Source organism: Cuculus canorus, chromosome 5 (genome assembly GCF_017976375.1).
Source record: "Cuculus canorus isolate bCucCan1 chromosome 5, bCucCan1.pri, whole genome shotgun sequence".
Lineage (NCBI taxonomy): Eukaryota > Metazoa > Chordata > Aves > Cuculiformes > Cuculidae > Cuculus > Cuculus canorus.
Genome location: NC_071405.1, coordinates 54,502,904 through 54,520,170, shown reverse-complemented (window position 1 = coordinate 54,520,170; position 17,267 = coordinate 54,502,904). Strand labels below are relative to the sequence as shown.

The 17,267-nt window shown below is 45.7% G+C and overlaps 1 protein-coding gene across 10 annotated transcripts in view; it reads left to right on the top strand.

Annotated features, from left to right (window-relative positions):
- The window catches only part of PAPLN (papilin, proteoglycan like sulfated glycoprotein), a 60,196-nt gene that overhangs the window by 28,857 nt on the left and 14,072 nt on the right, over positions 1–17,267 (top strand). For 8 of the 10 annotated variants that reach the window (XM_009563992.2, XM_054067918.1, XM_054067916.1 and 5 more), the window contains 17 exons: positions 343–403; positions 680–782; positions 1,716–1,846; positions 2,191–2,314; positions 3,084–3,164; positions 4,325–4,497; positions 5,025–5,148; positions 5,817–5,943; positions 6,581–6,646; positions 8,825–9,032; positions 10,793–10,969; positions 12,256–12,412; positions 13,045–13,131; positions 13,662–13,950; positions 14,081–14,198; positions 14,884–15,013; positions 16,240–16,879. In XM_009563992.2, coding sequence (XP_009562287.2) covers positions 343–403; positions 680–782; positions 1,716–1,846; positions 2,191–2,314; positions 3,084–3,164; positions 4,325–4,497; positions 5,025–5,148; positions 5,817–5,943; positions 6,581–6,646; positions 8,825–9,032; positions 10,793–10,969; positions 12,256–12,412; positions 13,045–13,131; positions 13,662–13,950; positions 14,081–14,198; positions 14,884–15,013; positions 16,240–16,879 — 2,796 coding nt within the window. Of the gene's footprint in view, positions 1–342; positions 404–679; positions 783–1,715; positions 1,847–2,190; positions 2,315–3,083; positions 3,165–3,197; positions 4,090–4,324; positions 4,498–5,024; positions 5,149–5,816; positions 5,944–6,580; positions 6,647–8,824; positions 9,033–10,792; positions 10,970–12,255; positions 12,413–13,044; positions 13,132–13,661; positions 13,951–14,080; positions 14,199–14,883; positions 15,014–16,239; positions 16,880–17,267 lie in introns of those variants that run through there. The other 2 variants (XM_054067923.1, XM_054067925.1) reach the window with 2 other exon arrangements.

The window sequence follows — 17,267 nt, the reverse complement described above, 5'->3', positions numbered from 1 at the left end:
TAAGGCATTTGATTCTAGGGGAATAAATCACCTGAATCTGTGTTAAGATGATCCTCAGCTTCAGTCTCATCACTGCTGTTTTGAATTGCGCTTTCTTCACAGAAGCTTCTCTTCACGGTGTGTGTCTCATTCATGTCAGAATGCAAACCATAGCGGAAAATGGCACTAGAATCTGCCAGATTGCTTTAGTGGAAAAGAAGTGCTTTTTAGTTGTTTTGCTGTTTCAGGAAACCATGTGAGGATGGTATACTCAATATGAAGGTGCTTTGTAATGTCTGCCATGAGATGATATTTTATGTATGTATCCTTCAGAGAGCTTCATGTTGCTTGTCTGCCTTTCAGGACAGAAAATACTTCCAGTTGTGTTGGGCCAACTCGAAGCTATCGGTCATGCAACATTCAGGTATAGTGCTCTGCTTGTGGGTTTTTGCTTGCCTGTTGCTCCTTTTCCCCAGACAAACAGCATTCCTGTTCAGAAGTAATATGTCATTATTAGTTTCTCTTTCTCTGATGTCACTGATGAACGCGGTTCATCAAGAGTCTCTCTTCAAAACCACGTTGAATTTATGCCCCTGATTTTATATGGGAGCACTAACAAACAAAACACAATTTTTTGGGGCACAATTAATTTTCTTTATTTTTATAATGGCCCAATACAAACATTTTCTCCTCCAAACAGAGCTGTCCAGAAGGCTCCCAGGATTTCCGGGCAGAGCAATGTGCAGAGTTCGATGGGACAGAATTCCAAGGAAAGAGATACAAGTGGCTTCCATATTATGGAGGTAATGATAAGAATTTAGGGTTACACTTCATCCCTAGCTATCATCACATTTTGAAGAGGTTGTAATGTTTTTGACTGTAGTATATCCTTGTAGGGTACTTCCTTAGCTGGAGTTGGAGGCAGGGCGTGGCATGTGATAGATCTTTTTGCCAGCAGCAAAGCATTGCTCTCACAAAAGCTCTGAATGCGTGAGCCAAGAGACGGCTCCCATTGCAGCAATACAAACCTGCCTCTTGAAACAGCCATTCTTTCATAAACATTGCCCAAGAGAGCCGGAACTGGTTGCAGCGAGATCCTAAAGTGTCAGAGAAGCAAAATCTCTGTTGTAATTTTCAGTACTGGCAAAAGAATATTATCAGGGCACATGAGAAATAAATGCGTATAATTAATGAATGCTCAAAAAAAAAAAGACATATTTGTCAATTGGCCCATGCTTTCCTGAGGAACTAGCCCAGAATGCAGGTGTAGGAACCAGAGGTCCTTGCTCCTGGCTTTGATATGTTATCATTCACAGGGGTTTAACAAATTAAGAGGGATTTCAAGGTGGACTTAAAGTTTTGTTTGTTGGCTATGAAGACGACATATCCCTTGTGTTATGTACCAGCAATTGTTCTCATTCTAGAAAGCCTTGTACTCCAAGGGAGCATAAGAACAGTCCTACTAAGGAATAATCAAATGTCTACCTGGCCCAACATGTCCCCACTCCACCACTGGCCAGCCAAGGTGCCTGAGAAAATGGTTGCATACAGTGAGGCTTTACCAGGGTTTTTTTTTTTGGCCCCTAACAATTTGTGACCCAGAAATTTCTTTAGTATCTGGCACTTAATATGAGTCCACCCCTCTCTTTACGCTCCTGTGATCTAAAACCTGGCTCCTGATGCATTATCAAGCTATTTGCCATGCTGTATAACATCTGCTTTTTCTCTCCTACCAGCACCTAATAAGTGTGAGTTAAACTGTATTCCCAAGGGAGAAAACTTCTACTATAGGCACAAGGAAGCAGTGGTAGATGGAACTACCTGTGAACCTGGCAAGCGGGACATCTGTGTAGAGGGAGTTTGTCAGGTTCGTCATCTTGTTGCTTCCCTCATTTACCATTGGGATAGTCAGTCTTTCTGTTGTTTCTCTTTGTTCTACTTTACCTGTAATAATAGCACCAGAAAATGAGAATCACTGAGTTTCCAAGGTGCCAAGGAGCATGTGGACAGCATTTATCTATCTGTCTCTGATGTAAAATAGAAGATTCTAATGCTGTCCTTTCTCCAACAACTCCTTCCCTGCCCTATCCTGACTTCCCAGATTCCCTAGATTCAAGCTTTCTCATTAGATCAGTCCAACATTTGGCAATTTTTTCTTTCTTTCCTCTGTTATTACTGTTTTCTCACGTCAATGCCACTGTTCCCTGACAGGCCATTGGCTGTGATAACATGCTGGAATCGACCAAGAAGGAGGACAAATGCCTGCAGTGTGGAGGAGATGGCAGAACCTGCTATGGTGTGAAGGGCACTTTTGATGCACCCAGCCTTCCTAAAGGTACAAATCATCTATGTAGTTTGGGCAGGTGAGAAAGGGAGAGTTAAACCTAAACTCGAGCTCCTGCAAGGGCTGGTGAAGACGTCTGCTCAAGTGGTTGCTGTAGGCAGGCTTAGATGTTCACTTGAAATGTCTGTATGGCATGTGGCTCTTTGGCTGCTTTAGCATCAGAAAATGTATTGATGGCTTTATCCTGGGAATCATTTCTTTAGTCAGATCACCCCTTACAGATGGAGGTACTTGCCATGCAGTTGCTGTCTTTCCCTGCTCAATCTCTCCAGCCGGTGCTCTAAATGTACCTTATGAATATACGTCCTTCACAAGATTGTCCCCCTATCCACTGTCTGGACAGCCTCACCAGGACTGGTGCAAGACTAGAAATGGGACTGAATCTTTTGCATTTGGCCGGTATAGAGTCATTTCAAGATAACAGCTGCACTGATGGTTAAATCTCTCTGTATTGAGCTCTGGTATGATATTTGCTCAAATTCCAAAGATTTAAAAATCTAAAAAATAGACATTGCACTTCCCCCATGCTTACTTTTCTGAGGTGTAGTTGGAACTTTTTACATGTGGACTGACCTGTAGATAGTTTTGGGTGAAGCTATTCAGAATTCAAGTAAAACAACAGCTGAAATGCTTCAAGATACCATCAAAAAGCTCATCCAGTTTTTCAGGCACAAATACAACCAGAAGCGTCTTTGGCACAGAAGAGTGATTCTGTGGCATTCACAGACAGATACTGAATAATCCCCTTCCTTTTTTTCAGGGTACAATCAAATCTTCATTATCCCTGTGGGAGCCACAAGCATCCAAATTAAGGAGGTGATGCCCAGCAGGAATTTTCTGGGTAAGTCTGATGTCAGAATCCATGATCCAGTCACCATTTGGATTCCAGCCATTGTGTTAAAATTTGTTTTTGAGGTATGCTAGGCTTTCGGATGTTTACCTTGAGGGCTTGATATGGCAAAGGGAAAAACTCTCTGAAAATCAGGATCTGAATATTGAGTATTTTTAGTGTTAGTGATACTCACCTCTAGCCTTTAGGTTACCTTCTTTCCTCTCCTGTGGTGACCTTGCTGTTGGATGGGGAATAAAAAGACACAAACCATGTTCAGACTTCCTGCCTGGAGCTTACATGGAGTCTAGTCGATATAGTAAAATTTTCTGAGTTCTGCTGTTTAATGAAGGTAAACTCTAACTCCTCCTGCCACCCACAAGTTTGGGATGGGCTTCTTTTGAGTATAGATATCTTTTGAGTGTTCACCTGTACAACCTCAAACTCTGGTTGTGCTGCAGAGGGCAGGAGGGGGAAATGTCCTCATCCAGTTTTCTGGTCAGGGTGGAGCAAAGTCCAGTGGAGAAAGAAAATACTCTTCTGCTTGCTGACTCTTCTGTTGCCTAATGCTTTGGACTAATCAGTCTGGTGGTTTTCTTTTGTAGAAAAGGGAATGCAGCACCAAAGTCTTTGTCTTCTGAATAGAATGTCTGATGAACCAGGTAGTGGTGTAGAGGCAGTGGGGTGTGAATCCTACATCTTAATGGCTAGCGGAACATAGGCTTTGCCTTAGTCACTGATGGTGAGGAATGCAGAGCCGGGGGGGGATATACTGGAGCCATTTGGTTGTGCAGCAAAAAAAAAATCTTGGTCTGCAGCAAAGCTGGCAAGAACCACTGTCTGAATGTGGAGCAGCTTCTGGCAAGAGAGTATTACAGGGAGACAGCACTGTTGGGGAATGATGGTCTCATTTTTGTGCCACACCAGTGATGCAATGGTGAGTGGAAAGAGGAACATACCCGTTGAGTTCTTATGATTCTCTTTCAATGTGTGAATTAATGCTGTGTTGGTAGATGCTGCCGTGTTAGACTGTTCCCACGCTTAAAGGATTACGATACCAATGTAAAGGAGCTGGGATTCAAATGGTCGAGCTAAAGCATCTGGAGCCAGGTGTCAGGTTATAGGTGTGTTAATTTACTGTCTTTTCTTCTCTGGTGTGTGGGTTTGTCCAGCTGTCAAGAACGTGCGAGGGGAGTACTATCTGAATGGACATTGGACAATTGACTTCAGCCGAGCGCTGAACGTAGCTAGTACGGTAATGCACTATGACCGTGGTTCAGAGGGTGATCTGGCCCCAGAGCTCCTCCATGCCCGGGGCCCCACCACAGAACCCCTCATTATTGAGGTAAGTGGCTGTGCCAGCTGCTCTTGCTCTCTCACTTTGTGTAGCAGCTCTTACTTCGCACAGCGGAATGCGTTGGTGGGGACCACATGGGAAACACTGCAGAAGCGACAGGACCTCCAAGGGGCTGTACAGAAAGGAGCAGGGCAAGGCTTGATGTTAGATTCCTGCCTATTTTCTTGGGCTCTGACTTTAAGGGAAAGTTAAGCCAGCACTGAAAGGTGTTGGGCCAAGGACGGGCTCTAGGGTGCTGCTTGTTATAGTGTGCTGCAGGCCAAGCGTGGGTACTTATTGTTACAGGAACAGTTGGATCTTCTGTCTCTGTGAGGAATAAATGCACCCTTCTCTGTAAAATAATGCTCTCTAGCGTAGCATAGAAGGTGAGGAGAAAATGCAGTGTAGAGAATGAGTGCTCTTTGAATAGGAGGGAAGCAAGTCAGCTTGAACCCTTAGACATGGTGGGGAAATGCTGTGAAGGGGAAAAGTTGCTGCTGTTGTTATTTCCCTGACTTTATCATATGCTTTCACAGCTCATTAGCCAGGAGCCAAACCCAGGGGTACAGTATGAGTACTACCTGCCTGTGCAAGGACAGACCTCAGATTACAGCTGGAGCTACAGTTCCTGGAGTGAGTGTAGCGTGGAGTGTGGAGGAGGTAAGGGGACAGGACCTGGTCTCTGGGCTGATGTGGGGTTTATATCCACACCCTGAAGACAATGTGACTATGTGGTGCCCTCTGCAGCTTCTTCCTAGCAGGCTGCTGGAAGACAGCACAAGTATCTGCAGGAGGCAGCTAAAGTTTTGTCAAGAGAGGGTCACACATGGAGTCACAACAGGACTGTGTCCCATGACTTGTCTTATTTTCCATGTCCTAATCCTCAGACTTGTTACTAGAATCTGTTGAGGCTCTTCACAGATAGCGTTTGGTTTATGTTGTTCTGTTTCTGTTCTTTGTGTCCTTCTCAGGTATTTTCAACCACTTGAGAGGTCCTCTCCAAGCTGACTTGGCCTATATAGCTGAGTTGCATCATTCCCCTCTACCACTGCCTGGAAGATTCCCTCTCTGCAGGGGGACTATCCTATCTCCTGGGGTGTAACATCATATTTGGTTTACAAATTCTTCCATGAGCAAAGTTATGGTTTTTCAGCTGAAAACAAAAACCAAAACAAAAACTCCCTATCAAACAAGCAAACAAAACCCTCTAGCTGAAAGCATGTAAATTTTCTGTCAGTGTCTTCTAGGCTTCTATACTAATGGTCATTTCAGTAGCCTAGTCCTGGATGGCTTGTATTGACCAAGACACTCTCTTGCTTCTCCTTTAGGTTTCCAATCCCGCTCGGTGTTTTGTACCATAGACAATGAAATTTATCCGGATTATATGTGCAGGAATAAACCACAACCAGACAATAACCGGACTTGTGGCCATCAGAATTGTCCCCATACGAAACGGTAAGATTTCCTTTTCTCTTCTAGGCTCTGACTTCTTCCTTAGGTGCTTTTGGAAAAAAGAATGACATTCTCACTACTCCTGTCTGCCAGTATGGTTCTCTTCAAGGAAATGTTTCTTGCATGCACAAGGCATGATATGTCCTACGTTCATTTTATAGACCAATTAAATTTACTCTCCAGCATGTGATTGTGGAAGATAGTCTTCTAGCCCATGTAGGAGGTAGGAAACAGATTCTTTGAGTTTTGTTATTTTCAGCTGGAGAGAGCAAAAACAGAGGAGTAGGTCAGAGCTGGTGTCATTTTATGTCATTTCTGCATTCCCAGTGTCCCCACTCTTAGACAGGCCTGAATCCTGAATCTTTTTTTGTCCAGGATTTTCAAACCCCTTTATCCAGCTATTTCTAACTTGTCCCTTGCTGATATAGCTTTGCAGTAACCTTCATGTGGCTCTTATGGGGGCATCCAGACCTGTAATAATAGAGCTTTAACTGTGTATCTCACTGTATATCTGCTGGAGGCCTGTGAGAGTGCAGTTGGGGGTGAGAAGGCACTTGGAAACATGAGAGCACTTCTGAATACATGGTAGCCTGTTGCTATTTGCTTTAAGTTCTTTAAATGCTTTGTTCTGTGTATAAAGGACTTCTTACATCTATCTGCCACAAGCCTGGAGTCACAGTGGAGCACGGAGCTCTCAGATGAAAAGGTAACAAGGAGAAAGACATTACAGAAAGCAGAGGAAAGCAGCTGCTCTCTTCTGCTCTCCGTCTAGTTGCCCACTCTAGTCTGTGGGAATGTGGGAGCTTTCCTTTTCTGCACTGATGGTAGCAGTGAGTGGTGCTTTGCTTTTGATTCTTGGCAATGAAAATGATGGTGGAGGGTGCTGGCTGGCAACTTTGCTGAGGTTGTTGCACGTGCTCCTGGTAGCTTGGCTCTTACAGGACTTAGAAGGGGACAGGTTTTTTCATAGCTTTTGACTGCTTATTCTGATAACTGTTTTTTTCTCTGGAACCACAGTAGACTTGAAGGGATGTTCCAGAAAATTTTTGTTTGGTTTATCAAGGTAAAGAACAGAAAGGAAAAGAGAGCATGATGGACTGTGTAATGGACATATTGGCCACAGTGCCATAGCAAAAGTCTCAGAGTTCCTCAAAAGATCTTTCTTTGGCATGGACCTGACAGCAGGCAGAAAAGTGCTTATATACTCTGATGAGTACAAGGACAAGACATGATGTACACTGAGATACAAGAAGTAAAAAAGATCAAAACCAAAACAGTTGTCCTTTAGTAAACAGCTGATAGCCCAGGACTTGCAGTGCTTTGCCTTCTGATGAGGGTCGTAGCCTTATGGTTGACATTGTCTTGCAAAAGAAATGAAGCAAGTGTCAGACAAGGTGCCTTGACTTGTAATTGAAAGAAGCTGTAGCTGATGTCCCCCAGCTGATACATCCTTTCTAAAACTGTACATTAGCTTTGCACCAGGCAGAATACAGTTTGGGGTTATTTTTGTCCCCACTGGAATTTCTGAAAAATCTTGATCAGCGAATTTGCTTTGAGTCCTGAAACCACATCACTCTAAGTGACTTCTTCTTGCTGTAGTTGTTCCCTTTCCCAATGGATATCTTATTTTATAGCAAAAGCCATTCAATTTTGGGCTGATATTTGCACCTTAAACAGTAAAGCAGGGCATCTTAAGGAGATGAACCTGTCTTCTCTTGGCTGAGTCTGCTGTGGAGTTTCTTGTAGGATGTGAATGTGAACTGGCTTGGTGAAACTCACTTTAGGGGTGGTGAGCGCAGAAGACGGGAACAGCTGGAAGGCTAAGGGAAAAACTGCCTTCATGCCCTGGCTGGGGCCTACCGGACTGCAAGGGGAGCTAGCAGCTGGCAAGCAGATCATCATGATGCTCCCACTGCACCAGCTATGCCTTTAGACTATGAAGCACACTGGAGTTGGGAATGAAACATCATGCTGTCCCTGAAGCCAGGCCATGTAAGCTTTGCTCATGGCCACCTGGGCAGCTCTGAGATAGAGGAGTGGACAAGGGCAGGGACTTCAGCAACCAAACAGTCAGATTATTTTGTGGACATTCCCCCTCTTGTTAGCGAGGGTATATAATTTCTGTGAAAGCTTCTGCTACCAAACACAGGAATAAATATTTTTAAAGTTTTGGGGGCTTTTTTCCTGTGTGCTGCTGTTAGAGAATTTTGCCAATGGCAGAAATAAACAAGTTTTCTACTGATTGTTAGCAAAAAAGTTCACAAGTACTTCTGAGAGTATCTGACATGGTTTGCAGGCAATTTTGGCTTGGTTTAACTGTTTCTGACAATGGCTGGAGTGGGTTGCTTTTCTTTTAGCTGATCTGGATTGTTTTCCTTTCTTGTTTTTCTTTTTCTTTTTCTTTTTCTTTTTCTTTTTCTTTTTCTTTTTCTTTTTCTTTTTCTTTTTCTTTTTCTTTTTCTTTTTCTTTTTCTTTTTCTTTTTCTTTTTCTTTTTCTTTTTCTTTTTCTTTCTCTTTTTCTTTCTCTTTTTCTTTTTTTCTTTTTCTTTGGTGTTCCGTTAAGGCATGACATTTTTGCAGACATCAAGAGACCAAAAGCCATGCAGAAAAATCTTGCCCCTCTGGGAGACCTCTGTGCTTCTCTGCACTTGCAGAAAAACAAGTGTTTTGTAGTTGGGAATTTCTCTATGGAGTGGGATTCATGCTCTGCACTGTCAATTAAGCTGGGCAGCACTTGGTCAAGTGGGAACTCACCTCTGACTCTACTCTGCAAAGGGACATTTTGCCTGTCTGATTACAACAGGGACACAACATTGACCTCCCTTGTGTCTCTGCACAGTTTAGGTCAGCTTACATTTATTTGCTTAATTCTGTGACCCGCAGGTGGAAAACGGGGGAGTGGGGGTCCTGCTCAGCTACCTGTGGTGGGGGCACCCAGACTCGCTCCGTTTACTGTGTGGCATTCGATGGTCAGAGCTCCCAAGGGGTGGTGGATGACGCTGAGTGCATGGCCTTTGCGCAGCAGCCTCGCAGCAGTCAGCCCTGCAACCTGCGACAGTGTGCAACCTGGAGCACAGGGCCCTGGTCAGAGGTGAGTTTGCATGCGGGAGGCAATTGCCTCTTGGTACGTATTGCAGGAGGATCTGCCAAAGGCTGGGGATAAAGAGGCAGCCTCCTGTTCTGGGACTGTGAAAGGAGTGTGTCCTGGGACAGGTGGCCTGCAGAAGCACAGGACTTGTCCCTGCAACCCTCCAAACAAGTTCTCCAGCTAGCTAGCAGCTATGCACTCCAAATAAACAGATCCGTGTTCCTCAACACCTTGTGTGCCCCTGCACCCCTGTTCCTCTCATTGCGTGTTCTCTCTTCTCTGATTTCTCAGTTCCTTTCCCACTCCTGTATTTTTATCAGACCCACCAGACCTGGCACTGGCTGAGTTTCTGAGTCGGGCCTGGTGAAGACAGAGGGTGGGAGGCAGAGCTGCTGTCCTTCAGCTGACGATGTGCAGTAACACTCTTTCCTTTAAAAGAGGAGCTCATGGCTCCCGCCTGTGCTGTTTATTTCCATGCATATTTCTGCTTCAACGTTACTGGCCCTGGACAGCAGTACTAAAATCACACCAATCCATAAGCAAGATAGTCCTCAAACACTGGTGACCTGCTGTTTGCCATGTGTCAGTGCAGGGCTCCTCTGAACACAGCTGTGTGGTACATTTTTTATGTCTGTGTGCATTTTTACCTTCAGGAGAGGAAACTGTTCCAACTGTACATGCTCAGTGCAGCCAGCCAGGCATTTAGAAGCCATCTTATGTTCCAAGGGCTTAGAAAGTAAAGGTAGTGTCTGCTCAGTCCCTAAGGCACAAGTAAATTTCCCTCTTTTAAAAGAAGTACAGGCATGCGTGCAATATTTGACTTATGATATGGCGGTGATACATTGAGCAGTGCAGCAGCATAAAATGCAACTTTGAGGCATGATAACCTGGACTTTAAAGTCTTTTCTTCCCCCCCCCTTGTGAGATGTGTCGTATGAATAGTGAGATGACTTCAGGGTGGCGGAGTAAGAGCACTGTTTGGGGAAGGCACCAAGTGTCATGTTCTTACAAACTGACTCCTAAGTGATTCCTTATGATGTTCTCCTGTGTGTCTGTGTTTCATATACTCTCAGAGATAAAAGGTCACTCTTGCATATGTGTGGCTAAAATTCAGATGAGAAGCTCATCTGAAGTAATTTAGACTTTAGACTTTAGATTTTCCCCAAGATAATAGTCTCTATAAGGGACCCTGGTAATTCATGAAGAAGCAGGCTTGATTCTAGGAAACACCACTGTGAATTTAAGGTGGCATTGAAAATGTCACAAACCAGTTACTAGTATAGAAATTGTGTCACAGCTCCAAAAAATGGAGCACAAGGTCTTCAGGGGGAAGATATGAGCAATACAAGAACCTAATCTTTTTATCTTCTCTTGAAATCTTTACCTTGAGTTGATTTTAATCAGGAGTAAATAACATGAAGTTCCATGTATTTCCTGCCATTTAGTGTTCTCAATGTATTCTGAAGTACTGATATTTTTCCAAAATCATTCTCCACGTCTTCCTTGGTAGAGATCAAGAGAAATGACTTGGCCAAAATCATCCCGCAAGGTCCAGATCTGCCAAACTGTATCCATCATGCCTTATTGTGTCTTCTACAGCATAAACAACTACTCTGCCAACTCCCATCCCAGAAAATTATTTTCATGACGCTTGGTTGTTTTAGGCAATCTCAGAATGGTGCTCTGCCCTCATGTTAGGGAGTACAGCCTGGAAAAAGTGGAAACCAGGTGCTTCCTTGTAATTGTTTGACCTCTTTCTGCAGTGCTCCGCCAGCTGTGGGGAAGGTGTCCAGACTCGGACTGTCACCTGCAGAACACAGCAGGGCTCTCAGGCTCAGGACTTTGCTTGTCTAATGGAGCCAAAGCCATCAGCCACACAGCCCTGCCATAAGGAGAACTGCATCCAGGAAATTGGCTGGCATGTTGGAGATTGGGGCCTGGTGAGCATTGCACTTTCATGGTTCGGAAATAACTGATTCTATTGCTGTGCTCCTCGCAAACAAGCTTTGATCCATGCAGTCTGCTTCTTGGCTGAGGCTGGGAACACATACTGCTTCATTACCAGTCCCTTGGCTCACAGTTGCGTTGTAACTGGCAATAGTACCGCTCCAGTTAATCTGCTGCCTGCTTTGTATGCAGCTGCTACAGAAATAAATCCTTCTGAGTGGGGGATTATAGTTTTAGTGACAGTGGCGAAATGCAGCCAATAAGCTGAAACAATCCACTCTTGCTGCTTATTCCCAATTCTTCACTTCATCACTGGGAATAGCAGAACAACTCTCTGGTTGAGTGTAGTTTAGAGCTCCAGGCTCCAGGGCTGGTCATTCCATTTGGTGATATGGTTTAAAGTACATTTTTCTAATTGTTCAGATAAACTGTGCTTCAGCTGGATTAGTCTTGTCTTTGTGGAGGGAGCACAGCCTGGGAAAAGTGCCGGGAGGAGGAGATAGGGGTAGATACAATGCATGAGGTGACTTCCAAACACACTTTTTCCCTTTTGTGATAGCCAGACCAGCTTGTTCTGAGTTGAAACATGTTAGATATGGTTCTTCATGAGATGTGGGCCAAGTTTTAGTAACAGCTAAAGGAGTCGCATATCGTAATATGATCTTTCCTGTCCCCCTTGCTTTCCAATATCGGAAGGGCTCCTACCTGCATCTGAGTAAGACAGAAATACTCTCCCAAAGTTTGTAAATCTTGCATGGGCAGGTGGGTCATGCAGATACCTCATCCTCTTCCCTCCCCTGAGCTGCTGCTGATTGCTCCCTCTCCATCCACAGCTTCCAGTGACAGGAACTCCAGTTAGCTTCTTGAAAGAAAGTCAACAGTTTGCTTTCCCATTGTAAACCATTGTTCTTGAATGCATAGTTCAAATACTGATCCTCTCGCAGCTGGTGGATCCCCATAGTATTGAGATGCCTTCAGGCCAGGCTGAAACAATTCACTGCAGCTCCTTGCCACACTGCTGCGGATAGCAGCATCTCATCTGGATGTTACAGGCTGAGCAAGGCTCAGAGGCTTCTGGGCTGGGTGGAAAGTTTGGTAAAATGCTTCAAAATATGGTTTTCTATTTGTTCAGATGAATCTAGTATTGTTTGCTTTGTCCTGATTGAGGAAGCTGTGCTTAGCCTATAGTTAATTGTGCATCTGTTCCACGCTTCTGGTCTGTGAGGTTTCTGCATTCAGCCTCTGCTGCCTGCTCACATGCCTTGTCTCTGTGTCCAAGTGTTCGAAGAGCTGCAATTCAGGCATCCGGACACGTCAAGTCATCTGCGCTGATGGTGACTCCAAATTCTACAGTCCTGAGACATGCAAAGCCATCCAGCCACAGAAACCAGCCACCCTGGGTAGCTGCAACACGCAGCCCTGCTACCTGCCTCAGCGTGAGTGGTATTGCTGCACACCTAGCTTTTCCTAAGATGCTTTTGTTTAGGAGTAGAAACTCCCAGGGCTGCACCAGCATATGTTCTCAGCTTCTTGCCCACCTGTCTCCATCCTGTGCAGATAAGTTTTGTGCACATAACCATGACATCTTCAGAGTTCCAGTACTTGTGCTGTTTGAAATGTATGTAACAGGCTTGGGGATGACATCGATGTGTATCCATTTTGAATTCGCTATTCTGTGATGGCTCTGTCCCAGTGTGTGCTGCGGACCGACCCCATGACTCCCAGTCAAGAAGGATGGCAACGTGGGCAAGCTCAGCAGCTAAAAACTATCGCAAACTCTTATCCCTCTGTGGACCAGCTATAAAGGAGGCACAACTGCTCAGAAGATTTTGCTTGCTGTCTGTCTAGTCTTCGTGCCAGAACAGAAATGCTGACTTTTGTCTCCCTGCTCATTGCAGGTCACTGTCCTGACAATCCAATCAAATCCAATTGCTGCTCAGCAGCTGTTCCAGAAGAAGAGAAATATTTTCATCAGCTTTAGTCTCCTGTTGGCTCCTGGATGCATTTGCAATTATTAAACATAAGGCAGGGCTAACTGCACTTATTCTGCATATGTCTCTCTTTGCAGAGGTCCCCAGTATGCAAGACACTATGGGATACGACGTCACTCGCCAGTCCTTGCTGACACGTTACAACCCAAACAGCCCTGCCACAGGTTTGGAAGAATTTTATTATTATGGGTTTTAGTGACAGTGGACTTGAAACAGGGTGTGGTAAGGTTCCTTCTTTTCTTCATTTCTCTTATTCATTTCATGGGTGTCTAGAACTCTGTGGAGCTAGGGACAAAATGTAGATTCTTTTACACAACAGTAAGCAGTACCTGTCCGTACAGAAGAGACTACAGTATATCAATCCCAGGCTCTGGCAGCATGACTTAAGTGCCAGCTGAGAGAAATGCTGCCCAGAGCAGATCACAGAAAGAAGAAGAAAGGATCATGTAAGGGGACCACAGCACTGTGGCAGGTGGGTTCTCATGGGACAAGAGGAAGAATGGTCAGGGCAGTGCACAAAAGAATCTCAGGGCAACTGAATCCAGAAGAGTAGGCCAGAAGACACATATTCAGGTGAAATCTTGATTCAGAAAACCCTGCCCTGTAGCCTTGGGGAGGTGAAAGAGAGCAGAGATGAGGAAAACTCACCAGATTTTTGTGTTTACTCACATGCTTTAAGGAGTTCTCTCCCCAGATTCTGGTGATGAAAGGATGCCTCCTGGGAGCTCCACGGTTCATAGGACCTCTGAGAATTACCACAACCCATCCACCAACGACCATGGCATCAACTTGTTGCCTGTTCGCTGGGAATCCCAGTCACACTCGTCAAGTTCGCATCAGCTGAGCTTCTTTCAGGACCCCACTGGAGGAACTGGCTTTCCAGACTGTCATCGAAGCCCACATGGCTGCTGTCCAGATGGGCACACTCCAGCTTCAGGCCCTTTGGGTAGAGGTTGCCCCTTCAGCGCTTGTCACCAAAACAGGTAGCTGGAAGAAGATAGGTCTGAGCAGGAAGGCATTGCTTTTCCTAGGGGCTTACAGAAATTTACAACCCGTGCCTGTTTAGCCAGGCAGGTCAGGTATGGCTGCAGCCCTTCTGCCTTCTGCCTGTAGGTATGGATGCTGTCCTGATGGAGCATCAGCTGCCCAGGGTCCAAACAACATGGGATGTCCACAATATAACCGTGATGGTCAAGTGAGCAGAAATCAGGCCACTGTGGCCACTCCAGCAGTAAGTACGAAAGATCTTTGCATTTTAGGAGTCCATCAGATACAAACACTCAGATTTGACCATAGTGACTCTCAGACTGTGGGCTTCTGTTGTGCTGCATGTCTGCCAGTAGTGATGGAGACCAATATTCATGCATGGCATCCATCCTTTTGGCCCACTTTGCTCCTCTTCAGTCTGGGGCATCCACTTGTGATTGTCTGTAAGCATCTGGGAGATGTCCGAGAAGTAGGAGATAATCTTATGTAGGACTGGTTGAATAATCCTTTGTAATCAAATTCCTGTCTGTCAGAAATCTTCCATCCAGTTTCTAGGAGAAAAAAACAGTAAAAATGTTACCACTGTTAATTTCTTTTTTTTGTCCGCCCTGCTGACTAACTGAGGGCCAAGTAGACAGGAAGGTAATTCCTCTCATAGCTTGGGGTGTTTGGTGGGGTTAGCTGAAAAAACTGGCCTGCCAAAGGGCTGGTTAGGTCTGTCTGATATAGAAGTGCAGCCCTGGTTCCATGGCTAACAGCCAAGTTTCCTGCCCCTTGCCAGCATGAAAGCCTCTGAGAGGCAGACAGATGAATAGAGGTTCCCCTGACAGCTGGCCTTCTGCAGACGACAGCTTGGACACGGTGCCTTGCATGTGCTACTGTCCTCATGTATGCATGATAACTTTTGGTTTTCAATTCCTGTCTCTAAGGCAAGTCAAGAGTTGTCCCAGCAGCAACCCTCAGTCGAGTGCCGCAGTTCCATCTATGGCTGTTGTTTTGACAATGTTGCTTCAGCTTCAGGTCCTCAAGGAGAAGGATGTCTCAATAGGCCCAGCTACCGTAAGTGATGCTTTGGCTTCTTGGTTGAGAAATATTGGAAGAGTCCTACAGAATCCAGTAGCATATGGAAGCTTCTTGTGTAGAGGATCTACTCTCTGTAAAATGTGATATATCTCTTTGAAAAGAAACTCTGCCTGGTGGTTGAGTCTAGGGAAGCTTGGAGGTAGTGTAGGAAAGCATCCAGATTGTTCTGTTCTGTCAGCTACTGCAGAAATTCTTGTTGTCCTCTGCTGACAGCTGGACAGAACTGTGTTTGTGTGATCTCTGTCAACCTGTAGGACTTCCAGGGAAGTGCAGAGAAGACACCCTGATGCAGTATGAAGCGCTCCGAATTAGTTACCTGGGTTGAGAACTAAGGCCTCTCTGAGGAATCAGGGCCATCCATGCTCAGTCTTCAGACAGCCCGTGGAGAGGGGTGAAAATAGAACTACACCTAAGCATGGTGGTGTTGCTCAGGGCTGCATGGATGCTTCAGCCAGCAGAGTTGAATACAGTGCCTACTGTACCATGAGGGCACTAGGGCTGCTGGGCAAAAGCATCTCTGCTTCTTTAGTTCCCAGCTGTATCCTCTTGTAGGCAGATTGCCGCTGCATTGCCTTACCCTTTTGCCATAGCGCAGAGGTTGCTTGGTGGTCAGCTTGGGAAAAGGGAAAACTCCCTGGATCCTCCCTGCTCAACCACAGCTTGGCAAAGGACCTCTCAGCCAGAGCCCTACAGGCAGTGTGTGTCAGCATCTGGCTGTGATACCTGTGACTCGGAGCACAGGGCTCGCTTTGTAGACACATTGGGCTGTGCTCCTCTCTATACCAGCATGTGGAGGGGTATTCTGTAATGCACAAGGCTTCCCAACTGTATCTAATCCACTTGCTTTGTGGGCTGGAAAGGTGCAAATGGCAGTCACATACCCCATACAGAAGAAGCGCCAGAGCCAACCTTGCAGCTGCACAATTCCCCGAGAAAGGCCATAAAGTATCCATCTAGTATCTAGATTCAGAAAAGCCTCTGAAGATGTTTCTTCTCCCACAAGTGGCAAAACTGGAGCAGAAAGAAACATGAGCAGGTGCCCAGTTTCAAAGCAGAGCTGTGTGCAAGACTCAGATGTTGTGCTTTCCCTCCTGCTGTCTGACCACAAAGACCGTCAGATCGTCTATGTGGGTGGCTTGAGGCACGCAGACCTTTGTGCTTTTCAAGCCTCGCATCTCCCTCTGTTCTGCTCTTTTTGGTAGCGTATCCTGTCATATGCCTGCTGCCCAGTGCCCACGGCCCCTGCACAAACTGGACCACTCGCTGGTACTTTGTGACTGTTGTTGGCAAGTGCAACCGGTTTTGGTATGGCGGCTGTCACGGCAACAAAAACAGCTTTGCCTCTGAGGAGGATTGCATGAGGGTATGTCACAACTCTGTGGGAGTCAGTCTTCCAGAGCACCAGTCCTCTTCTGGCACAGGAGCCTTGCAACGCCAGCACGGTGCCTCCCACTCTCATACAGGGGATGCTCGGAGTCAACCAAGAGAGTCTGCAAGCCACAGCCAAGAAGAAAGAGCCTATGGGGCTTCACACCCCATGCAAGACAGCCACAGACAGGACAGCTGGAGAAGTGAGGTGCTGCCAGAGCCTTTGCCAAGAACCAGTGTGTTGGAGAGCCAGCGCTGGGGCACCCAGCAAAGCAGATTGGACAGCCCGAGCCAGCTGCACTTGCGGCAAACAGCAGTGCCCAGGCCCTCACAGACACAGAACAGAAGCGGCCAGCAGGTGCTGCCCCGTGAAGGCAAGCCATGGCATAAGGCTTTCAGAGCAGATGTTTCTATGACAGAGGGATTTGGGCATCAGGTGCCTGCAGACTCATTCCCAGCACGGGCTCTGCACAGGTGATGATTTTTACTTTTTTTTCTCCTGTTCTGCCTTGTGAAGCATCAGTGCAGCTTCCTCTGGATTAAAAGTGTTGCCCTAGCTAGAACAAGCTAACTGGGAATACTGCCCTTTGGTAAATGGTGTTATTCCAGCCTGAGAGTTATCTGCTGTTTCTTTCCTTGCACATTCCCAGTTCTCTGGCAGCACTGGAAGTATAGTGTATGAAAAGACTGCAGGATCCTAGGACCTTTCTCTGGGAGGCATTCTTATGCTCTAAATGAGGATCTATAGGTGTTTTTTCTTGTTCTGAACAAAAAATTAATCTGCCTCTCTAACTTCAGAGCCTTTATCTCAGCACTGCATGAACAGCAGTGGGTTGCTCTAGGGAAGACTTCTAAGACACAG